At 40.4% G+C, this 26,456-nt stretch overlaps 1 protein-coding gene across 1 annotated transcript in view; it reads right to left on the bottom strand.

Moving 5' to 3' along the window:
• The window catches only part of MEOX2 (mesenchyme homeobox 2), a 57,822-nt gene extending 38,783 nt beyond the window's left edge, over positions 1-19,039 (bottom strand). Inside the window, exon 1 of the mRNA XM_075143650.1 lies at positions 18,071-19,039. Coding sequence (XP_074999751.1) covers positions 18,071-18,581 — 511 coding nt within the window. The 5' untranslated portion in view covers positions 18,582-19,039. The remainder of the gene's footprint in view (positions 1-18,070) is intronic.
• Between the last annotated feature and the right edge of the window lie 7,417 nt (positions 19,040-26,456).

The following is a 26,456-nucleotide window of genomic DNA, read 5'->3' as shown; positions in this document are numbered from 1 at the left end:
GGACCCAATATAAATTGTATAATATGGCTGATCAGACTCAGTCCAACAAGAGAAAAAGGCACAGGGTTTTCAGCAGTTGATAGGTTTGCAACGCATGAAGGCTTACTCGGAGAACTGCATAGTCTCGATGTGAAAAATAAATAAATAAAAACATTCCAGAGCAAGAATGTTGCTATAGTCTTTAAATGCTAAATGGATGTGATATTTGCCTCTGTCAAAGAAGGTAAAATAGATTTATGGATAACATATAGGAACCTATGTTGAAAATCCCAGATAACCTGACAACTGCCCGTTTTCTATAAGGTTGAGGAACACTGATCAAGGCAAGCACTGAGATCCAGCCAGTCAGCAGGGCATTCCATTTGATCTGGATTCAATTTCAGAAAAATGTCTGGCTCAGGTCGTGCATCAGCCAAACAAACACACCATTTGGAAAGAAGCTGGAATATTTGTTGAGGCAGAGAAATATATCTGTACATCACCTCTATACATATGGTTGGCTAAAGCACATCTGCCAATAGTTGGCTCAAAAAATCATCAAAATGATAAAAATGCCTCTATTTAAGATGATAAAATAAAAAGTGTTATTTATTCTTTGGAGCCACATACCTGCTCAAAAATACCTTGACCAGTAATTCACCCAGCATTTAGTAACTGGAATTATCATTGCATTTTGACTTCTACTCCCCAGTGTAGCTTGACATCCTGAATGTTTTAGGTCTGTTTATACATAAGGAACTGTAAGCTAGTTTTGCCCATTTTACAGACTGAAGATCTGAAGTATGGAATAACAATAGCACTGTGTAAAGATTATTTAAATTACTCTGAAGGAAATGAAACTGGCAGATCTACACAGGGACTCCTGTAGGGAGTATAGTCAGGGTGATTTGCCCAAAATAACGCACTTGCTTCTCAGCAGGGGCAGTTTGCCTGGCATAATCACGATGCTGACCTGTATGGGCTAACTTCCAGCTCTGGAGAATGCCTGGGTGCTTCTGCGCAATGTTCTAGTAGACAAATTCATACAAGTCTATGGCAGAGTTGGAAACTCAACTTTTTTCTCCTTGATTTCTTTCCAGTGTCTTATTTCAAAGCCACTCATCTTCTCTGCTTTTGGGGTGCAGAGTAATATGGTGGCTTATTTATTAAAAATTAGTCTTCTAAGCCTACTAACAGTCCCCTCCTTTTAGTAATTATATCTAAATTTTAAAAACTCATAACCCAAGAATGAAGTCCAAAGGAGCTTTTGAATCAAATACAACATCTTATACAGCCCACAGCACAATAAAAGTTGAAATGGTATTTTTACAGTGTTTATATTTGTGTGTGAGTGTGTGTGCATGTATACAGAACTTGTCAAAAATTAACACCCAATTTTTACTATCTTTTTTTAACTATAAGAAGGCACACTAGATGCCTTATTTGATCTTGATTTAACTCAATGTTGCAGTTATGTATACTATGATAATCTGTCTATTATGAACCTTAAAGTATAAGCATAATGATTTGCAAGCATCCTATACACTAGCCTGACTCACGACATTTTCCAAGACTAAGAGCTTACTTTATAGAAGAAAGTTCACAGCTCTGGTTTCTTTAAAATATGTTATATTTTACAGGTTTGCCATCCTAAAGCAAACAAAAGCATATGCCTATACTGCATTTTTCAGAGTCCACACGCTGGCTGAACTTCTTGAAAATGTATTACTGAAGCATTAGATGCAGAGAAGTATGTCCCCAGTATGAAAGCAACGTGAGGGACACATATTTTTAAAACTCAGGAGACACTGAAGGGGTTGCAGCCCCGCAATATTAACAATAGATCTCTTAACTATAAGCAAATGCTTGAAGGATATAGATGAGGAACAATTCTGGAATAAAATGTTTACAGTTAAAGTTCTACAGCCAGGAAGAGATAGGCTAAAGCCTAAAAGCTGCCTCAACACAAAAGGATCAGCTTTCAAGAAAGCTGCACACCCGACTGTTACCATTTAGGCACCTAAATGAAGAACAATGGGGGCTGCTGGGTTCTGAGCTCTTTCAAGCATCTGGTCCAAATTCTTTCCTTCCATATGAATCAAAACAAATGTTTAGGCTACCAACTTTCCATTGCCCTTTCAGTTTAATGCCAGCTTTTCTAGCTTTTAAATTCCTTAGTATAATAAGATGAATAAAACACTAACTTAGCAAAATGCCCAGTTAGGGACTATTTGCAATATTTTCTTTTTTATTAGTAGCAGACATAAAGTTTGTATAAAGTCATTGTAAAAATATATCTTTCAAAATAATATCTTTTGGAACAAGATTTTTTGGTTTAATACATTTAAAAAAATATGAATCCATCTTAACTGGCTATCAAAAAGCAGTCACAGATTAACTCACAGATTTGAAGACAGAACAGATTGAAAATCAGCATAAAACAAAATACAGTAGCAGAAACAGTCAGAAAATTACCAGGTAAATTATATAAGAAAACAAAAAGGAGATGACATCATGATGTGGAAGTAGAACGTAAGTCGATGTGTGCTGTGCCACACCATGCTAAGGGAAGTTTTAAGGATACATAATTCCTGCTGCTTGGGACAATTATGTCTATCCTACAGTGGAGCGGAGCCTGATACAGGAGCTGCAATGCTCTGCAAGAGCCCAGGATACATCATTGTGCCTGGACCCTGATACAACCTAAGATGGTCGAAAGCTGTGCTAAGTAGTCATAAGACTTTGTATTTAAATGTTAGAGGGCAACTATTGAGACAGACGGGCAAATGTAACTACGTGGTAGTGCCATACCTCTGCAACTAAAACAGATGACATAGGAAATGGACAGCATTACCTGATATAACCCTGGGAAAGTAAAGGTCCGTTGCCGGTCCTCTTCCCACTATGGGAAAACCCGTTCTGCAGAAATGTGCGAATTCAAACATTTTAAGAAAGTCTCTGCTTAAGAACACAGAAATTTTGCAGGCTTATCACAGTGAATACCGAAACATTCAACACTTTCAAGCAGGTTTATGAATAAGTAGTCTCCACCGGACAAAAGTAAAAAACAACTGGATATCTCTTTTTGGTTTTACAGCACACACAGCAGCAAAGGAAACAGCGACTAGTGAAAACACAAAACCATGGATGGAAATCTGTGTTTTTTTCTGACTTGAATGAAAGAAAGCTGCTTCAAGAAGCACGTAAACAGAGTTGGCAGGAAACATCTTTACTAATTTACATGAGCTAATTTAATAAAATATGGGAGACAGAAAGAAACATACAGCCCATTTTCAGCTTTTCCTATACCTAATGAGCATTCTTCTCATCAGTTTTACTTTTCCAAACTATATTCAGGTTTAATGTTTCTACTGCTTTATGATTCTTACATATATTATTTTCTATAAGTGATACTATGCTAAACAGCCATTATGCCAAAGTTACCTCTGACCTTCAGTTGTAGAAAGAGTTTTCATTAAGAAAATAAAATGAAAATTTTGGAATTAATGACTTGAAGATAAGAACAAAGACTCATGCCCAGACTAACGAATCCTGTATGCATGAGAATTGCCTTCTAAAGTTGGATGATGAAGAGAAGGGATGAATCACTTAGGACTGTAGTAGAGCATGAGACAAGGTTCAGAGAAAGAAAGTTTGGAGTATTTTAAGATGAGTATCAGGCCAAAATTCCTGCAAGTGAGATTTATTACACCATGGAGTCTGTTTCCTGAGACTGCTAATGAAGGCAAGCTATTTTTTAAAGTCCAAATGAGCATTTAATAAATGAGTACCACACTCACAAACCATATACATAACCCGTTTTGTCATACTGAATTGAAAGAAATCAACCCACACTCAAGCCTTTTAGTCATCACTACTTCACTCCATCTGTCACTCGTCTAATAAAAGAATATTAATATGGATTGCTGTTTGGCGGGGGGTACCTTTTTCCCTGTAAATAGGATTCCTCTAGGTAAATTACATGTGACTTTTTAGCAAGGTTTCCTTTCCTTCTTTTTTTTTTTTTTTTTAACCTGTACCGTATTTTATGTCCTTCCAATCATTTCTAGGTCTGCATAACTAGACAGCAATGTAATTAATTATCTTGTAATTAATTGTCTCAGGGGGCTTGTTCAACCACCATTCACTGTACCATCTGACCATCATCCACATTCATTATACTGGAAATAATGGCATCCCTAATGGACACTGCAGAGTCTGTAGTTCCTCTCCTTTTTTGAGCCAGAGACAGCTTAGCCTGGCATAGAGTAGCGTAGAGAAGAGAGGAGAAGAGAGGAGAAGAGAGGAGAAGAGAAGGAGAGAAGGGTTGTTTTCTCCTCTTTGTGAAGGTTGGAAGTGAGGTGAGGAGGGTAGTGATGAAAGTCAGTATGATTATGACAAAAAAAGCTTTCAGCTATGACAGTTTTGCAGCATTTCCTGAAGGGGGGCAGCCTCTTGATCCTTTTTAATATCCTTATTAGTCTCCAGTTCAAGAAGCGTGTGTGAGGACATGTTTAACTCCCATTGAAGTCAATGGTTCTTAAGCATATGCTCAAATTTTTTCGCAAATCAGGACTTTAATCTGTTCCTTATGTACATTTAGGATTACAGAGAAGTCTTCTGTTTTTGAAGTTGCTGGAAACATCAGCTTGCTGATGGGAGGTGGGGGAAGGGAGCAGGACTCCATCACTTTCAGAAGTCTGCAACTTTCTTGTTTAAATTTTTTCTAATTTTGACCAGAAAAGTATCTGTTTACCAATTTTTTAAAATCTTCTCAAATACTGTCTATTAGATTCTAATGTGTGCTGCAGAAATGTGAATTACTGACACAACACACTTCTAGGTTTTCATTAGTTATAAAGTCACAAATAGTAAGGTTACCATCTCATTCCTCCCTCCTTCCTCTATAAAGTTGATAGAACTCTTACCAAAACCCAAAGAGATTTATTCCTAGCAAGGGGAAAGAAGAGTTGAGACAAAAGCTGTAAAACCGTCTCCGTCCTACACTGCAAATGCACCTCAATTCTGGCATCTAGTGCTTTTGGCTATTTCAGTCCTGGAACAGAACCCTCTTCATTGAGCCTGAAGGTTGTGCCAAACTGTATGGTGATTTTTGTGATATGGAAAAAAGCCCACTGGAGACTAACCGGAAAGCAGCCAATCTTGTGATCTGATCCTCATGTGAATTTATGTCTCCAGAGTTCAGATTTAATATCTTCTGTAATTTTACCATGCACTCTATTTGCTGATACTACACTAAAAAACTCTAGATATTGAAAATAACTGCAAAATTGCCAAGCCCAAGCATTCAAAAGGTATCAGCAAGACTCCTGTACCTTTTCTTTTCTCCCCTTGCCTGCAGCTCCCTCATCTTCCCCAAACTTTTTTTAAAACACATTTAGGAATAAAATAGCACATTACAACCAAGTGCTGGTCCAGTCAAATCAAGTGGACTATCCAGGTCCCTATCTGCTGTTATTTTAGATTTGATACACTCATGCATGCGCACACTCACGCACACAACAAATGTATGTTCATGTCTATTATATCAATGAAATGGAATCACAGAAAAAATATTTTACTGTTTCCAAAATTCTTCTTACAGAAAACTAGAGTGAAAGGACAAATTGCCAATGCTATTTAAAGAGTTTACAGGCCCCTTCAAAATGAGACTTTACTTTCTTTGAAGCACATTCCTTCTGGCACAAGTAATTATTACCTCAAACCTTGGAATTAAAAGAGTGCATTTTAAAAAAGTTAGATTCATTTTTTTTCACCCATTTAGCTTAGTTTCAAATACTCCCTTTTTACACAAGGCTCTGCTCAACTCGGGGTACATCACTGGTATTAAATATTAACCATCAGCATTGTCATGTCTGGGTCATGCTTAGTTTCCACTATAGCTGTTTACAGAATCTGCTCTGTGGTGCACACCGTTATGAAGTTAAAACCTCAAGAAGAGAAGAGAGAGCACACGAAACACCTTTTTTTTCTCTTTTTTTTTTTCCTGTTTACTCTCAGCCTTGCACACTTTCTTTACACACCGTAAATGCACAGAACAGCCGTGACTGACCTACAGTTACCAAAAGTAAGCTCACAGTAAAACAGTTGATGGTTTGGGGCTGATAGGATAATGACAGAATATTGCTTCTGGATGTTTCTTGCACGTACGTGAGCCGTACCGAAGACAGAGAAGAGTGTGAATGGAAAAAGGAAAAATACTTACGACAGCACAGAGAAAACATTGAGGTAGATCAGAAAGAGGATCCAAAACATCGGCTGAGCAGCAGTTGGGCAATGCCTTGCAGGGAAAGAAGCTTAATTCTGAGAGGATAAGCTGGAACCAGAAGAAGGATTCTAGGAAGGGAATTTCAAAAGGATATGATTGAAAGGTAGGATCATTTCATCAGCTCTGGTTTTGGCAGGATTAAAATAAGAGCCAAGAGAGGGCCAGGGCAGGAAAGCAGGTTTTGATTTCTGCTAAGTGGTGTAAAAGTCATTTGCAAAACAGTCTGAAAACATGTTGGAGAAAGAGAAGATTGATAAAAGCAACTTGCAAACTCTCATGGCAAAATAAGATCTTCTAAACCATAGTTCTCACCCTGTTCAGAGCGAGCAGCAGCCCATGGCCTTGTATGGGGAAACCAAGTTCAAAGTTGTTTTGCCCCTGTAAAAAGATGCTTTGTGCTTACCCCTGGTCTCTTTTGTGAGCATTTTTTTCCTACGTCTGTGCATTCTCGCCCTGGAAGGAAAGGAAATGCTGTCTGCTTTTATAAAGAAACCGACCTTAACTGCATAAAGCTAGCTCTTAGGCTTTATGGAGAGCAGAGATATACGAGACATTAAATGACATGGCAGGGAAGGTGCAAAAGCTGATTAGTGAGACCTTTTTGTGCTTGTTGTGCAATATGCTACACACGTTCCTTGGACTTGCTTCAGTATGGCCATTCCCAAACTTGCAGAAATACTCTTCCAGAGATATTTAGGGAACATGTACCCCACTCAAATAACTTCTGGACTAGTAAGGCTCCATGTAGGTTCATATGAACAGCTCAGATAAGAGCACTACTTCTTGCATTTCTAGCTCAGTGTGGATTTCACCTCCGCCTTTTGTAGTACGAGTCTGCTGATACGTTAACAAGGTCCTTTTAATTAATGGGCCAGCAGTAACATGTAGCCAGACTCCACTGTATGGGTAGCATCAAGCTTTCCACTTATCTACATAATCAAGTCAACCATATGTTTCAAGGTTAACATGGACGCAGCTTTTAGCTTGTGTGTGTGTGAATTAAGACTATCAATTAGTTGTGGAAACATGCTTGAAAAACACAAAGCAAGCCAGAGCCTCCATAAATAGTATTTTTATGGTATATACCCATATGTTGTGGAACTACAAATATTTCTTAGTCGCACACCATCAAGCTGAAGGAATCAATGACAGAGTAGCAACCAACATGCCCGGGCTTAACTTTTTCAATGTTATACTGTTAATTCCAAGAGAATTATACACAGTAACCTAAGCTTCGACAGGATTAGATCATCAGTACACAGACTGGCAAAGCACTGAGTGGCTTTTGCAGGAGGGAAGAAAACAGCTTTCCTGAGAACTTTGAAGGATTGGGTCATTCTGTAAGTTATATTTCACCAAACATACTTCAAAACGGCTGGACGCATTTAGCCACTGTACTTGAAACACACAATCTCTATCCAAAAAAAAGTGCTTGTTTGGGTGTCATGTCTGGCAAAGCTCTCGTGATATGTTTGCAAATACAAAAACATTAAATCTCTGATATTTCTCATGCCAGCAGACTGCAAACCCAATCGGCGCCTTCTCTGCATGTCTAAATTTCAGTTTGGAACCAGTGAAATAAAGATAGCTTTATAGGGTTCGAATACTGTTAGATTTCTGTACATACCCTCATATTAAAGCAATAAAGATGGTTGCCTCATAAAGTTGTAGCGATGTATTGAAGTGTTAAAAGCAAAAAGGTCAGAATGAGTGGAGAAAAAAAATTGAAATGCAAAGCTAAACCAAAGCTACAGGAAATTTTGGCAGCATATTTCTTCATAATGTAAACCAATCCAAAATATTTGCTCCCTTGTCTCCAGCTTTTTCTCCTGTGCTTATTCACATCATTTTTTAAAAATTTATAATTTCAGTTGTTCTATTTACTACTTTTAATAATAATGTATTATTTCATAAAAACAAAGAATACAGACACAATAGTCACTCTTTTTATTGGCCCAATATTATAATCTATTAGACAATCATGTAAATTAAAGTGGTAATAATACAAGAAAAGGTAATGCTACAGCTTCAAGTCGCCTTATGAACAGCTGCTAATGAAGCCTCCTATTTTTTTCTAACTCTGCTCCACTGATCCATAACAGTTTCATCTTGCATTGCCTAACAGACTAGCATTGCCTAATAGTACTGTTCTATTTAGTGGATCACTGCAGTTCTTACGTTGTTGTAGGTTAACATCTAATGGAAATCTGATTAAGGTAAAGGGCAGTATTTTTTGTTTTGCAATAAAGAAAGTGCTCATTCTGCAAGGATAAATGGAAATTGAAAGGATATACAGCATGCATTCAGAAATGGACTTGTGTAAAAAAAGGAAGAGAGGGAGGGAAGGAGAGGGAGCCGGGAGTGAGACCATTAGTGTGTATTGTTCTAATGTCTTCAGGAACGCAAAGACTTAACACACAGCTGCAGCTTGAGGTCATTGTGGCTCTCCCAAAACAAGAATATGGAAAGAAAAAAAAAGAGAAAAAAAAGGCTTAATACTACTGTGTCACTTTGGAGTCAATCAAGTTAGTAATTCCGAAGTGCAAAGGACAGGCAATGTTCTCAGTTCTCCCTAAGCCCTATGTAAGGCAAGTATGCCTCGCGGATTCTTACTAGGATTTAAAGTCTAGTTCAAAAAATATCAATTTGAATAGAGTGAACATGCCTTAGCCCACACTAGACTGCTGTTTTCGTCTGGCAGAAAATACTGTCTGGTGTTCTAAGCACAAAGCTTTACAAGGCATCTTCGAGCGGTCGACGTCGCCGTAGCCGCACGGGCTTCCATTAATATCATTTTTACCAACTCAGTGTAGCAAAGCCTCACAAAATATGCCATTGTATGGTTTATCAACACATCTGACTTCAGTTGTTTTTCCTTCACTAAACCAACTGATACTTTCATGAATTTAGGAGACATTTACCCACTGTTCCTACCATTCTTTTTACAGTAATAAGCACATTTTAACAAGTAGGTTTTGCTTGTCCACATATCTTACAAGGATGGAGCCTACAGCATTCTGGTGTTCTGCACCAGCTGGAAGAAAATGAAAGGCTTGAAAAGCTACTGAGATCCATGTGCCTGAAGAGCCTCACTTACCCTGTAGAAACACCCCCTTCCAAGGAAGCCCCCATGCACACTCAGGGTACATTGCATTCTTCTGGAATATGCCATTTTTTGCTTGGCAGGTAGAAAACCCCACGGTTCATTCAATTCTCTTCAGAGCTATATTGTCAGTCCACATATGTCCAACAGATTTTTTAGTATCTATTTTTAGAAAGACCAAAGTGGGAAACAGTTTTTTCCGCTTGGTAAATTTAAGTGACTAATGCCCCCAATTCACCAAAATGTGTAAACATACACTTAACTTCAGGTGTGTTCGTATCAAAGTAATACGGCTACTTCTGCTGTGAAGTCCTGGCTCCACCCCATAGTTAGTTTTGACTTCAGCACACCCAAGATTTCATTCATCTCCCAACATACAAAATAAAATGCATACTGGCATCATCATAGGATCAGAGTCTGAGAATTAAAACTCTCAATGGTGGCAGAGGATACTGAAGTGCATCTAACACAGTTTATGTAAGGCAGCATTTGTTCAGGCTCACTTGCTAAAAATAAAAAATAGCTATTAGAGATCTGAGAGAATGCAGAAGGAAGAAGGACTTTTAAAAGCCTGCAGTAATCTGTTTCAGTTTTAGTTTTTCATATCCTATTTGCTATAAAATAATGTTCAATCAACCAATTTTTCTCTAGTCCAAGAAGCAGCTTCATAAAAAAAAAAAAAAAGAAAGAAAGAAAGAAAGAAAGAAAAAAGATTACTTGGCTTCCAGTTAGGGTTTCATAATCCACTGGATTTTATTGGTTTAGTAAAACTATGCTCTTCCATCATAAATGAAAGATTTGACTCATTCCTTTGAGACTTGTTTCGTCTGCTTTTTGGTCAATTATTTTGTTTCATTTGTTGAAAAGAAAGATAAAAGGAAACATAGGTTCAAGTACAAAACAACTTTTCTTTCAAATGACCGTTAAGTTTTCATGTATGTTTTCTTCTGTTTATGTATTTTAAGGGCCCCTTTTCCTACTACTGCAAGGTTTATTCAGCACAGGTAATTTTTAATACAAAGTTCAGACTGCTTTTTGTCTCTGTATTGAGCGAGAAGCTCCAGTGATTTCAGACCGCATAGTATTGAATAATTACATTCATCATTAAACAACAAAGTATTCAGTAGCCAATTTCCAAATGTGATTTCTGATTTTTCTTTTGATGTATAATAGCATATCTATGTAGTAATGTGCATGACTTCTGGTCAAGTAACCTACCCCCAAACCTATTTGTAAAATTCACAATTCCATATGGAAAATAAACTCACATTCCGAATAGGAGGTATGTTACTGTCTTCTGGAGATCCAAGATCTCAAAATGAAGGACATCCTCCCTAATCTACAATGAATATTACAGCTTTAATATCATTGACGTTAATGAGTAGAATTTTGACAGCCTAAATTTTCTATTTATAATGTTTAGTAGAAGACTTCAGAAGCAATCCTTCATGTATGACAGTAAGCTGTCTACTACTATATCCTATTATATTAATGATTTTTTTTCCACTTTGCATCACTCAGTGAATGCTAGGATACAGTGATGCAACTCTACACTAGTGATATTACAGATACATATACATATAAAAAATAGCAGAGATTGAATAACATCAGTGTGATTTAAACTTTTGTCTGTTAAAATATTATTTTAAATGAATATGGTTTAGGTAAACTTCTCAAAGGAAACAGATTTTGTAATATATATTAATACATAACAAGGACAACAAATGTGTTTCTACCACGCTAGAAATCTTAAGACTGATGGCAGCAGTGTTTTTTTAAACAAGCATTCTTTTTCTCTGTTTGCCGCTGGAAGCATGCAAGAGAGCGTATCACAAAAAGCTTAAGCACTAGTACGGCTCACTGGTCTATCTTCTTCTCCCAAGCTAAGCTACATTCACAGTAAGAATGCACATCTTAAAATCTGGCCCTACCAAAAATCAGTGGGAGTTTTGTCATCAATATCTTCCCCGTGAAACTTCCCTTAGCATGTACGTTTATAAAACATTTATTTTAATAACTTTTTTCAGTGATTCAAATACTTCAAATACACACAAGACTAGACTGTGTGCATCCAACACAATTACATCAGGCTATTTTTGAATTCAAACTTTCATTAAGTACAACAGAAAAGCAGCTATCTGGTCATCAAAGACCCCAGGCACTCACCCCAGAAGTCAAATGACTTCTTGCTGTGCACACCTACGCAGCCACACAAGCTCATGCTGGTAAAGGTGATGCGACTGCCCTGCTGAGTAATGGGAAGGCGGCTTTTTCTGCGGGGTGGCTGCGCACCATCTCGCTCCTGCCCTGCCACCAGCAGTACTTGAGAAATGGAGATGCAGATCTGTAAGTCTTTAAAGCCTACTAAAAAAAGCGTGCGCGCGCGCACACACACACGCACACAAAGCTTTTCATTAAATAAAAGCTTGCAGTACTTTACAAATGGAAGGAAAGCACTGGTTTTGCCATTGTATAGGTTGGGGAAACAGAACTAAAAGGACAGGGCACAGGCTCGAGACAGATCATAAGGCTGGGTTCAATGCCCAGCTGTGCACTGATGTAATGAAGTAGCCTCAAGCACTGTTTATCAAACTTCTCTAACACCACACTATTTTAGTTAGAAACCTTATTAGCGACATATGCAAGTATTTATATTTAAAAAATATGACTTTCCTTTTGCGTCCTTTCAAGTTGCATTCTTAAGTGTATTAGAACAAGGACACAGGAGAACATAGCAAAAATAAGGATTGAACCCAACCCCACCATAACTACATTTTCTGATGGATTTAAACTTTGCTCATTCTAGCAGATGAAACCAGATTTATTTAGATTTTCCTTTCCGGAGACTAGCAAAACTGCTTGGTAGAATACATTTTGCTACTGAAAGAAACATGCTACAGCCACCATTCATACTGCCGTGTAACATTGTATTTGCTGAAAGCAATAATCCGGTGAGCAATATCAGACTATCAGCAGACAGCAGCAAAGATAATGTTGTCACCTTCCCTTGAATTTCAAGACACAGAGCCCAATCCTACTCTTGAGGACTTTAAAGATACAGCATATCAAGTCATCACATCACTAAAGAATGAGTATTTCCAATCGGCAAACTATATGCAGATTAATAGGCTCAATTAAAAAGCACTTATTAAATAATTAGCATGTCTAAAAAGGGCAACAAGTCTGACAAAAAAAATCCAGAATCTGGTTACTTACTGTGCAAAATACTAGAGAAGTTATGCTAGATATGTTAGGACAAATTTTATCCCAGGATGTTAAAACCTACGAAATTAAAATTCAATTTATGTATATAATGCTGAATTGGCAATGCTCAAACAATCAGGCAATCTTAATATTTTATCAATAAATATCTGCAAGAATTACAAAGCATTTTTATTTCCCTACCGTGCAACAGCATTTTAAAAATCCTGAAAGGTAACTACAACCATAATTTTTTGAAAAGTTTTAGTGAAATTTTCTCCAGATATTGCCAGAATGTTTGGATCTTTAATCCCCATGTGTCCATATCTCCTTCTGCATTTGGTTCTAGTACCACACTTCTTACTCATCCAGACCCCTCAGTGACTTTGCTTTGAAGACTGGGATCCTTGATAGTGCTTAATACCAAATAATAAAAGAATAACATGCAATTACATTTCTGTGCCAAAGAGTTAAAACAGAGTAACAGAATTAAGCTCCAACGGCTTAAAAACCTTGAGCACTTCAGTACTTCCACTAGAGTCAATAGACCTTCTCACAAAAACTTTTGTGCTCCAGTGAACCTCTGGACTGGGACCCCGATGTTTCTAAAAGGGCGGGTTGCGGGGGGGGGGGGGGGGGAAGTGTAAATCCTACTGGATGATATATATAAACAGACAGAAATACATAATTAGAGGCCATACTTATTTCTGTCCACACAAAATTACTCTTTGGCTACGGGCAAAGAATTCTGAGAATGTATCAGTAAAATAGTGTTTAAAATTTTTACAGTCCCAGAAAAGTTCCTGATTATATTTCCTGAGAGCAGAAGTGAACGTATTGCAAATTTTCATCTATTAAACAATCCGGCAACTAGCCCACTAGGTATCCCAACATTTGCTAAACAATCAGCCTTAAAAGTTTTTGCCTAAAACTATGATTATTATTCATCGGATTTTGAACTTACAAAATCTACAGAGGTGTTTTTTTGTTGTGGTTGTTTTTTTTTAATGGTAAGTGAGGCTTTGATACTGGATACCAAACAAATTAACTCTTTCCAGAAAAACTATGCTTTATTATGTATTTTTTCTTGCTTCCGTTTACAACCATGCTGAAAAGCACAGACATATTGATGAATCAGTTACACAGTTCTTTTTGACTACAAGTGTGCAGCTCATTTTTCTTACTGATGTGTTTCAGAAACCAATCAGAAGTCCTCAAAACCCATGATTTCACAGTATTTATAATAATTTATCAAAATGACCTGTTTCTTAGAGACCATTTCAAACAAGCACATATGATTTATGATATTTAGATGTGTTTAAAATAAATTCCCTGGAGATGTAACTTTTTACTGCTTGCATGTTGAGAATAGGTAGGTTATAAAAGATGTTAAAACACTGGAAAAAAGAGTATTGTTTTCTTTTCATGTGATTTGTCAATGAACAAAAACCAGCAGAACAGCTATTGAAACACTGGATTCCTGAAATGTTTTTGTAGGTTTAACAGCAGTGTTTCTATATGATACTATTGTAAATACAGTCAAAAATATGAATAGTTGTTATTACCTGCTAGCCTTTCCTTGGAAATCTGCACCATATAGAAACATTTTTCCATGTCAAACTTTAAAAAAAAACCCAAAAACTTCTCATGCTTGGGCGCGTGTGTTTAATTACATTGGACTTTAACTGGAATCAAATTTACTTATAACATATATTTATCTATCGCAATTAAACGTTTGAATAGTTGTAGTGCTTAGGAGAACTCCTTCAACAGTGCTCAGCCTCCCCCTGATCTTTTCACCATAGTACAGATACTTTTTTCGCCATAGCATTTTAGGCTTCCTTAAGGCTAGCAGATTCACTTTCTTTTTGTATTTCTCAGTAAGCCTAGATTACACTTTCTGTATAGGCAATAATATGCTTTTCTCCTGACTGAAGTTTTAAGAAACCTTGGACCTGAATAAGCCAACTTAGACAATCGCAGTAGTAATTTTGCATTTGATGTGTTCTGCATCGTCTGAGAATCAAAACCTACTCTATAAAAACCAGAAATAAAATGGCCTCAAAAGTCACAGGCAAGTAATGAGAAGGGGAGGCATTAGAAAAATCCAAAATATTCCATATAGAACAACTCGTACCACAAAGCAACAAAGCACTCCAAGAATATGTTTTTGATACACTCAGCATGGTTTTCATCCGCACCTCATTAGCACACAGATAATTCTGACCATTAGTGCACTTTAAAATAAGCGAATTTATTTGCAACCTATCCTCCAATTTAGTATCGTCTTTTTACTCCTACATCCTTGACATACGCAGAGCTGAGTTACAAAGGCAAGGATGCAGATGCCATTATTCACTGCAAAATGTTAACATCTAAAGATTTGTGTGCATCACTCCTCAACTCGCAGGCTAGTTTACTGACCCACTTCTGGGCCTACGCAGGTTGAAAGGAATGTTCTGAAGATAATGAGGGAGAGACTACAAAACCTGGAAACACTGACAGCTGTAGCATGCAGGGGTCGATGACTAAGTAAGCAGTATTTCCCAGTCCTTTACAACAAGAACAGTTGACAATTTCACCCTGTTCTGTAGCAGCCTATTCAATCTCTTCAAAGGGAACTTCCCCAACCGCTTAAAACCTGGGTTAGGGCAAAAGAAAACTGTAAGTCAGACAGTTTATAAAACTACCACGAAAGCCCATTTCACCTTGCTTTCTCAATCCCAAACAAAAGTATAACAGAGCATAGCGCAAAATATTTCTATCCTCCCATTCCCCTGCAATATGTGAATTCCAGGGAAAAAGAGCAAGCACAGGGACAAACACACAGTCCATCGTCCAAAATTTTGCTCGCCCTCTGGATTTTTGTTTATAATTTAAAAAAATTACACCCCCGCCATCATAACAAATAAGTAAAATGGGGTATCTCTGCTGGTAAATTTTCAGAGTATCTATATGGCTGAGCAACAGTTACTAGTTTGGGAGATAAATGATACAAGGAATGTTCACGTTTTACTTTCTTTAAACTATCTATAAACTCAGCTTTATGAATCAACGTTCCTGATCTTAAACATTCAGAAATAAAAGCAGAGTAGTGCAAGAAAGGGGTAGCCTAAGGTTAATTCAGCTCTGAAATGCGGAACAGATTCAGTGCTCAAGAAAACACTGAACATTCTGTGGCTTTAAGTGATATGCTTAAGAAGAGGAAATATATCTGCAAATAAGCAAGAGCATTAATAATTGTCTCAGAATGCTGGCACTGAAACTTAAACAGTCTCTCTTCACTTCTTAGTTATTTACTATTAGGATTTTATACAAACGCCTATTGAAGTAGTTCCAAGTGTGATGAATATGTCTCGAAAAAGTGGGGAAGGCATGGATAAATTCTTTCAAGTACAGTAATTTGTTTTAAAAATACAGATTAATGAGAAATAAAGGGGATGATTTTTAATCAAATGAGGGGCAATTATGGATGACAAATATAGAAACACAGCGACTTAAAAATAGTTCTTGCTGCCATACATTAGAAGGGCATTAAATATCTAGCACCAGAGTTCAGGATTAATAAAGGGGTGGGGTTAAATGTTCAATCCAAAACTCGGGCTTTCCCTGAAGAAAAACCAAAGATCCAGCAGCTACCCAGTTGTTGTCAAAAGATGCCTATTTTCCATTTGAGATATTCACAATTGTGTGGAAAGCCATAATATTTTTCTCTTAGGGGAAGGGAGGAGGAAATAGTTACCTGCCTTGATCTTCAGAAAGTCTTCGAAAGCGAGATTCGAAGTACAGCGCGAGATAAGCGTAACCATGGCTAAAGGCTCAAACCCTTGTCCACTAAATCCAGTGGAAGACTCCAGTCACTTCAGGGTAAGGTTTGGGACATTCCCCACTGGTGTTTTTTTGGTTTGCATTGCAAAGTGAAATAAACAGAAAGCGATACAGACACTTTCCTGACAGTGAAAGGGACCGATTTCCTTTTTTCCTTCAGCTTTAAATAGACTGACAAATACAACAAATCCTTACATCGACAGGCATCCAGATATTTTCCCAGTAGTAATGGGGACTCAAATTTTAGTATTGCTCATATGCCTCACGAAATCAGAAAATTCCTGTTATCTCATAATATGTAATGAAGATGCAACAATAGATTTCGCCACCAGTGTTTTAACTAAATACGGCTTTTAATCTTGGGAGAGTTTTCAGCCTGTATACCAGCTACGTAAGATGAAATTCAGTTAAACCCATCCTGAATTACTGTAAACGTTTCTTCATGTAATGGACAACGAAGAAAATGATGGTATCCTTGAGGGTTATTTTTTAAAATGGTTTCTGTTGCTTACCACTTTACCAGGCTCACAACATTTTGAGTGAAAGAGGTCACGGTTTCAGTTGTGAACTTCATAAATATCTGGAAAAGCCTTTCACTTTCTCTTCCTCGATAACAAACAATTCGCTACGCCTGCTCTTGAGCTTTCAAACTGTTGAGCCCTCTCTTTTTCAAGTGCCTTCTGCCTGTCTCAGTATATTTTTGATGACCCCTGGATTACGTGCGCCCTAACGGAAGTGCCATCAGTCGCGTTGCCTTCGCCGGGTGGCTTTTGTCAGAGTGGGACTTTGACAGGCTTTGCCGTTTTAAGAAGCAGAGATTATGTCAAGTTTTTTTGCATGCTCAGTGATGCCAAATCATCGCGCTGGAACGACTGCAGGTCTACATGTTTTTACGCTCGTCTTTAAGTAAGAATTGCAGTGATTTTAAAAGTCAGATAGCTCCTTCCTTCCCTCCGCCCCCGCCACCAGCAAACTGAAGTGAAGCAGCTTTCTAAAACTCCCATTCACCCGTTCACGTTACAGACTCCAAATTTTGCCCCTTGCATGCTGAGGATTTGATGCAGGCGCACCCAGCTCCTACAGGGCAGCAAGGCATCAGCTCCTCTCCCGAATCCCCACTTCCAAGGCAGAGTTTCCAAGCGTTGTGCAATCGCCTCGGAACGGCAGGCAGCTCCGCGGCGAAGGGGCGGAGGGGAAGGAACGCGCTATATTCTGAATTTTGAAGCAGAGGTGGCGTATCGGGCAGGGGGGAGGGGGACGCGGGACCAGATGCTAAAATCCTCACCAAAACTACAAACGTTTCTCTCCTTGACTGTAGGAAACTCTCCCCCCCCCCCCATCACCACCTTGATTTCATGCTTTATCACGTGCTGGATTTTTCCTTTTTATCCCCCCCCCCCCCCCCCCCCCCCCCGTTGCCCGAATAAAGCTTGCTTTAATGATGGAGATCCCGAGAGCGCGTTTGAGGTTTGGAGCGACCCGGCAGCCCGGTGTCGGCGGGCGGCGAGAGCACCGCCGCGGCCGCGGCCGGGCCGGGCTGCGGCCAGCCGAGCCGAGCCGAGCCGAGCCGAGCCGAGCCGCGGCGGGGGACCCGGGTCCCGGCAGCGCAGCTTCCCCCGGCACCCTCCGCCCGGGGGTCCCGCCCCGCAGGGGAAAGCGTGAGCCGTTACCTGAGCTGTCGCTTTTCCTTTTGCCGGACCTCTTCTCTGTTTCCACCGGGGACAGAGCCTGCCTGCCATAGTCCCCTGGCGCACACGCTGCCCCCGTGGGGGTGTTAGTGCCCAGGCTGGAAGAGTTTGAACACAGGACGGGGGGGCTGCTGCCCAGCTCCGGGGGTCCTCCTGAGTCGGGCTGAAGGCAGAGGCTGTGCCTGGCCGCGGCGGGAGGAGACGACATCTGAGGAATGTGCCAGTTCGTCTGCAAAGCCTGGTGCTGCTGTTGCTGGTGGTGGTGGTGGTGGTGGTGGTGATGGTGGTGGTGCCCCCTATGATGCTGGCTGGCAAACATGCCCTCCTCATTGGGGTATCCCGCTATTATGCAAGAGGAAGAAGAAGAAGACAGATCAGGGTAGGACATGTGGTCAGATCTTCCATGCAGGGCAAGAGAAGACTGGGAGAAAGGGTGCAAGCTCTGCGCAGTGGCATGGGGGCTGCGCAGGCAGCCAAAGAGTGTGTGATCCATGGCATGCAAGTCTCAGGTTCCAGGCAGGAGAGTTTAGGAACGATCCAACTTCACCACCCTTTGTCAACTTTCACTGTAAACAGATCGGGGTTGGGATTTTTTTTTCCAAAACGGCAACGACAGACTTTGCAGCAGGCAGCTGAGCTCAGATAATCCAGGTCTTTAGCCCTAGTGGCCAGTCTCCGCTGCATAAACACTCGGACCTAGATGAGCCTTTCTCAGAGCTGCTCAGATGTCAAGAAGTGGGAGAGGTTGAAGCCAATAGAAGGTGGTCCCAGAGAACTGCTTGAAGGGGGAAACAGCTCCGAGAGGTTATAAATACAGTAGTGTGTAATGTGAGCTGGGGGCTGGCTTAGCAACACAGCACTGACCACATGCAAACTCCCTCCAAAACGCCAGCGCCGTCCCCGCGCCGAGCCGCTCCGTCAGCGGGCGGCAGCGCTGCGCGCCCGCGCCCCGGGCGCCCGCGGCAGCGGCGGGGGGGCCGGCTCCGCGGGGGCGCAGCCCGCCTCCCCCTGCCCCCGGGCGGGCCGCGGGGAGCACGCCTCCCCGCCGCGGCGCCCGGCGGGGCTGCCCCGGGGCTGGCGGGGCCGCCCGCACCCCCCCCGCCCCGGGCGGATCGGCGGGGGGGAGAGGGCGGGGGGCGGCGGTGCCCCCGCAGTCGCGCGGCCCCCGCGGGGCCATCACCGCCCCGTCGGGGCTGACGGGGCCGCTCGGGGTGCCGCCGCCCCCCGGGAAGCGGGCAGGCGAGCGCAATAAAGACGTGAAGCGAAATCCGCGGGGTTTACTCGGGGGCGGCAGGCGGGGGTGCGGGGGCTACCACGGCCCCTTCCCCCCGGGGCCTGGCGGGCGCTGGGCAGCGCCTCACCTGCGCGCCCAGGTGGGAGGGCGCAGCGCGGCCGAGCGCGCAGGCGGCGGCGTGCGTGGCTGCGCGGGCCGGGGCCGGCCGCCGCCATCCCCCGCGCCGGGGAGCGCGGTGCGGCCGCGGGTGCGGGGCATTCACCCGCTCCACCCGCGCCCACCGCCCCGACTGCCGGGATGAGCCGCAGCGCTGCCCCGGCTTCCCGCACGCACCTCACGCTGTCCCCCCAGCATCAGGGGGCTGGTGCTGCAAGGAAACCACCGGCGCTCACCGGGCGATCAAATCTGGTCGGAGAAAGACAAGTTTCCCTGCTTGCCCCCTGCCCCTTCAAAGCAAGAACTCGCCTAATTTTTATTCCCTGTATCTTCATTTTCTTCGTTGCGGTCTTTAGGGGCTCAGGAGGGACAACCTAGAGAGTCTGAGTTTGGCTTTTTTTTTTTTTTTAACATGCGTGTAGTGGAATTACCAGTAGCCTCGAAGGCGGCTGTTAACTGGTTTAAATTAGGATAACGCATTTATTGATCACTGACCAAAGAGGTGCCCACTGCGGAAACGTTTTGTTTCTTAGCCCTTCCTCCTCGCTCTACCTTCCTCCTCCTCCTTCTCCCCCAAAATCAAAATGAAAAAAAAAAAAAAAAAAAAGAAAGAAAAGGAAAACCACTGCGCTCCTGCAATTTAAGTCTAAATTCTTGGGTCCATGTGCGAAAGATAAAATGAATTTCAATTGCTTTGGAAAAAATCAGGAATTGTATGAGATTTGCAAGAGCTAGTTTCTTAAACGGAAATTGAGTCCTATTTTGTGGGAAATTAGTTTTGCAGACTTTCTAAAAAAAAAAAATCTAAAACTTTTGTTCAGCAGCTGCTCCACTTTTCCCTGCAGTTTCAGACTGAGCTGGAACCTGCAGCAGTCTTTCGACGGTAAGATTTTCCCCCCTTTTCTGACATCTAATGCTTTTTAAAAATTGTCTTTAGATTTAACTGTAACAATGCGGTCTTTAAAAAGAGAGCGGCGTCCAAAGCAGAAGTTGCTGCCTCTGTGCACTGTTCAAAACTTGATATTTCTTCAGAATAAAGGAAATATACAGTTACAACACTGATGAAATATTTTGTGCTTTTCATTGTGTTTATCGTTTCAATATGTGCTCTAATATTAAAAGAGAGGAGTACAAAGAAAACTCAATGGCTGAACCCCTCTTGGGTTTGCTAACTCGCCGGGCTGTGAGCACCGGGCTGGTGGTGTCCCCGAGAACCAGGCAGTGCCATGAAGCAATAACTGCGAGGTAGTAGTTACCGGCGCGGTGCGTCGCGCCCGCAGTGGCTCCGCCGGCCCTGGCCTGTCTCCCCGCCGCGGCGGCCCGAGGGCTGCGGGGGCGGGCGGCGGGGCCGGGCGCAGGCGGCCCCAGGTGGGAGCGCGGGGAGCGGCGGGGCGGCCCCCCACCGCCCCGCTCCGCTCCGCTGCCCTCCGCGGCTCTCCAACCTGCTGCTATCAGCCCGCCCGCCCCGGCCACGGGGGCGAGACGCCGTCGGGGGGGCCGGGACCCGGGCCGGGGGGGCAGGAATGCCAGGACCCCTCCTGCAAGGGCCGCCGCCGCTGGACCCCTGACACCGCCACAGCTGCGAAGGGGCCGGGGAAGTCCCGAACCCAAGCCAGTGCAAAAATGCCTTTTTTTAATTCTAGGGGATGGCCGCACAGGATTTCTCGCACAGGATAAAAAAAAGTGAAATAAGTGAAGCACAATGAAGAAAGTGAGAGGGTGCAAGGGGGAGGGAGAAAGATTAGGTTTCCAAGAGAAATAAGAGACGGAGCCAAATAGCACTTTTTAGGGAGAGGTAAGAGAGGCTCCAAAAGGTGAAGAAGAAAAAAAAAAAAGAACGCAATAGCAAAGTTATAATGGCACGGCAAAGTGTTTGCCATTAGCTTCATAATCAAATCTGAATATTCGGGACTGTGCTCCCTTGGGCTCTTGAGTCCCCTAATAAGTACACAAATCCTACATCAAGTGTTCTTATTGCTTCTTTAATAAGAGGTTTTAAGCACGCAAGAACTGGAAATGCAAATCTCTATAGAGCTTTATGCTTTCATTTTAAACTATATAAGGAGAATGCAAATATAGGCAACTAATGGTAAGGCAAATAAACAACTTGAAATGCTTACTGAAACGATTCAAAAAGTTTCTGTGCAGAGTTATCAAATAACTATGGCTATATGATACCATCCTTTGTAAAAATTTATAACATTTCAGTTAAAGAAAGCTTCAGTGCAAAGCCTCTCAATGAAATAATTACTGAAGAAAGTGTAAGCAGTTATTACCTCTCAATATTAATGATTGAATTCTTGTTCGTATTGTATCTTTTCAGAATGTGCGTTTGACCTACATGTGGTACAAAAGCATAACTTAAATCAATGCCAGCAAGTTTGCCCAAAGCTTATAACATCAAGTGAAAAAATAGAATGTTTTAAATATATGAAAACAGTAAACCGTTTAACTCATAAAAACATCTGGAACCAACACAGTTTGGAACATCATTTATATTTTCATGTATGGGCTAATATTTGCATTCGCTTTGTGTTTTTCGGTTGTGGTGCTGTTTTTTTTTTTTAACTTACGATTTATGGGGAAAGAGATCATATAAAATTGACCTGAATGAACCAGTGTACAATTCCTCCTCTTCAGGACTTTTGTAGTCTTGCTCAGTTTTTCACGTTGGAGGCTGAAAGCACCATCTTCCTGAATATTTATCAGAATGTAAGTAGGATTCTTGAACAGTTCTTTCTAGTGTGCGGTTTGCATATTTGCAATATGCATATTACAGTAAAATCAGACATATAGTCATACTTGGGGACCACCGTTTGAGTGGTATAAATTGTCATAACTTTGTTGAAGTCAGCAAAAAGATGGCAATTTATGCCATTTAAGAATATTCTCCTTACTGTCAAAGAGAAAGCTTACAAATATGAATTCAGTTTATTTTAGCCAAAGATTTTATTGTACTCAAGAGTCTACCAAAGCAAGAGGACGAGGTTTTATTGTACTGTAATTATGATCAGTTCGTATTTTTCCATGGCAATTTGGTGAAGGCAGGCATCATTATTTAACCTTAGAGTCAATCCAGATTCACAACAGATGTATGTTTATTTTCAGTCTTTTCTTTTTTCCCTACATTTTGCCTGTTTAACTCCCATAGAAGCAATATAATTCGTTTCTCTTGATACCTGTGCTGCAATGGAAACCTACAGATATAAGCAATAATAAAGCCTGGGGATTATGCATCATTTCAGAGATGCTTGAATGCCTTAACTGAAAATCCGTGCACAGAAAATGAATAATTTGTTGACTGACTTGTCAAAAATACTGAATCCCTGACTAGTTAAGAATGACGATAATCACATTTAACATTCATAAACCTACGGTATACCAGTATCTTCACTATACTTCGCCGTAAAAACATTTTTTGTGAGAAATTACACTACCACAATGCGTACCACATAATTTTAACATTGCATTTCTGTGGTGTACTTCCATTTCACTCTTTTTAGCGTTTACATGTGCCATGGTTTAACACTTATCAGGCACAATTTTTGCTTTAAAGACTACAACATATCTATAAAAACTTTAAGCCTGAATCCATATTTTCAGCTACTTCTCCCGTATACATATGGATTCTGTTCTAATTTTCATGATCTCCAAGTATTACAAATTTTAAAGCTATGCCAGCGATTTAGTATATTACATAAAAGTTGTGCTGAACTATGAGGCCCTCACTGAAAATGATTTACAAGTTTGCATTACATCATTAAAAGTTATTTGAATTGCCAGCCCACTCTAACCAGTAAAATATCTTATGCTTCCTATTTAATTTAAATAAACCGATGAAATATTAAAATGGTTAATGTACTTGAGGCTTCACACCTGAACTATGATGTTTCAGGAATGCTTTTAGAGTTTAAGCTATGGGAAACTTGCATTCCACATTCGATACTCAAAAGCTCCAGAACAAGTTCTCTTCAAAACTTTGGTGTGTGTTTGTTTTAAACAGATAATTTATTTGCAAACGGAACCATCTTGCACAATACTATTTGTTTCCCAATCTGCATGTTATACTGCAATTTAACAATTGTTTCATTCTTCCTAGTGTTATCTCCACTTAAGAACGCTGAACTAAAAAACAGTTATGACAAGCCTTGTAGGGTACTTTAATAATACGTATCCTTCATTTGTATTTAGAAATGTATTCGAAGTGCATGTGCAGGCAAGTCAACGATGCCTGAAAAATATGTTTTCCATTTTGTTTTCTCCAGATCTTGACAGTTAGACAGTACACTCAGTCCATTCTCCTATTAAAATTACTGATTAAAAAAATTACTGATTTAAAAAAAAGTCTCGTATTTTTACATATTAGTCATTTTATTATTTGATACAATTTGCATTGTGGATTTTGATCTGTATATGTATTTGAACGACATTTTACCAGAGCCCCCATTGAAAACACACACACAGTTGTGCACAGAAGAAAGGCGAAGTGTATTTTCAGCACTCTCTATTTTTAAAAATGCTTACTTCTTACTATGCTGCGCAGTTAATATTTTGCTGATTATACTTCAATTTTTAATCACCCAGAATAAAAAAATACAGGTGATCCAAATCTTTGTGCATCAAATGTTTTACGCTATGACTTATACACATTTACTGGGTAAATATGCAATATGCTTACATTACAAAGACTGAACTAGAATAAAAAACCCACCATTACCTGAAATATTTACTGTCCCCTGGCTGACATTCCCAGGCCCTTGCAGGACCAGCAGCAGGGGGCATATTTCATAATTCTGCCTCCCTCAGGGGACGTTAGGAGAGTGATAAGTCACTAATCTTCATCACCTTTTTTACACTTTAATGAGTAAAATACTACTCACAGCGTGTATTCCTAGTAATTTCTAATTTTCTCTGCTCTGGAGTGAGAAAAAGACACATATGCATATATCTATGCATCAAGAATAAATAACTACAAAATATCTAGGTTCTAATAGCTGCTGGGATTATGTCACTTACTTTGCAGGTGTGTTTGCTAATGATTTATAGTGTGATGAGCTCTGGACTTGGAGCAGAAACCCCTAACTAGCTAGTATTTGGAACGGAAAGATATTCACTGCCCTGAAGAGTCAGGCTCTATTCATTTCACCAGTTTCACGTGGGAGTACTCCTGTGTTTTTGCAGAGTCCTCTTTGTGTTCATGGTGATTTGCTTGACTAGAAGCATTTGCAGGATTGGAACCTTAATTAATTATAGCAATTAAAAATTGCATGTACTTTTTTTACACATAGCTGCATCATGCTCCTCAAAGCCTAATATCAGATAATGCTAACAACAGATGCTGGATAGGAGAAATTAAATACAAAGTAACAATTGTTTGAAATCATCATTTTAGATTAAACCAGGGTTTTTAGGTGCAGATATCATGGCTTGGGAAAGAATGAGAAAAGAAAAAAAAAGCAAGCTAGATTTCCCTAAAAAATACATGGCCAAGATGAGCTTAATTTGCAGAGACATCACCAAAAGAGAAAATCGTATCTGTCTCAAAAATTCTGATTCAGGAAACTGTTTTAAGTTTGCTGGTGTCAATGACACTACTGATGTTAAAAAAAAATAGGCAAGTTCTTAACTATCTTGAAGAATGGTCCAAGTGGCATACCTTAAGGAGACTGACACCTTCCAAAATCACATTTGCATAAACTAATTTTTTTGTTTTATTTCCCCGAAACAGAAGGTAGCTGCATTGATGAGCTGTTAATATATTATACTACGTCTTGAAATTAACCTTTCCAAGATATTTGTATTTGTTATGCTTTATTAGGCATCACACTTGCATGTCCTTTGATACAATGCAGATAGGTCTCAGGGTGAGTTCAATAAACTATTCCAGTAAAGGACCGTCTTCGAGGCGCTTTCACATCATCTAAGTATACATATCGGACTTCGGCGCACTGAATCACTCTCAGGAGCCACCTTCCTCTCATCATCGATGCCTATCTCATATATTTCATTTAAATTAGATGCCCACAATAAAAGCGCGAAGCCCATTTATTCCTACCCCTTGTTTTCCAAACGGAAAGTGCTTAGCACCGTGGGCTCGGTGAAGCTCAGCTGTACAGCAAAGAAGAGGTACGTTATTTGGCATACTTTTCAGCTGACCGAGACACAAATGCAAAATACAGCACGTGGGGACACTGTCTGGATTTGTGCAATTCCCTCATAGGCATTTTGTCCATGAACTTTAAGCATTTGTGCATTTGAGCTGTAGAACGTATCACTTAGGGATTTAGATTTTATTTAATAATCCAAGTATATTTCAATACAAGATGGTAAACTAAAAATATTTTCCATTTAACTGTTTCAAAACGCCATGTGCAAGAGAACACAACAAAATGGAATTAACTCATAACATATGCAACTCTTACTTGTGCAAGAGCAGTATATGCCCCTAAATCCAGACTGCAGCATCTGGAGGCATAGCATGTCTCTAATGGAAGAGAAAGGCACGAGACATGTCAGCTTCTTGGCTATGTTACACTGAAAGCTGTGCCTTTTCCTTCGTGATACCCAATGCAACTCTGATTAAAACTAATGAAGCAGACACTGTCCAGGTAAACTGCCTTGGAAGCATTTTGGATTTTTCATCTTATTAGTTGTAGGCAGTAAGATTAAGCTGAGATAGATATTTACAATATAAAAAAAAATCTTACCTAAAGCTCTTTCATTTGAAACAATCAGGTCTGAGTGAAAACTAATATCCCATGGTATGAATCATCCATTCATAGTGCATCCAAACATACAAATTCCCATTTGTAGAAACAAGTTTTGCTGTCACCAAGATATTTGTAGTGCCTCTTTCTTATTACTACTTTTTACTTCTAGCAGTATTACGGAATAAAGTATTCTTCATATATTTTTACTACTGTAGAGACTCTGAAAACATTTTAAAGAAACAATTCATCCTTTAAATGTTTTACAACA

This window comes from Calonectris borealis, chromosome 2, assembly GCF_964195595.1.
Source record: "Calonectris borealis chromosome 2, bCalBor7.hap1.2, whole genome shotgun sequence".
In the NCBI taxonomy this organism is placed as follows: domain Eukaryota; kingdom Metazoa; phylum Chordata; class Aves; order Procellariiformes; family Procellariidae; genus Calonectris; species Calonectris borealis.
Note: the sequence above shows the minus strand (reverse complement) of the source record. Positions and strands in the feature narration are given on the sequence as shown.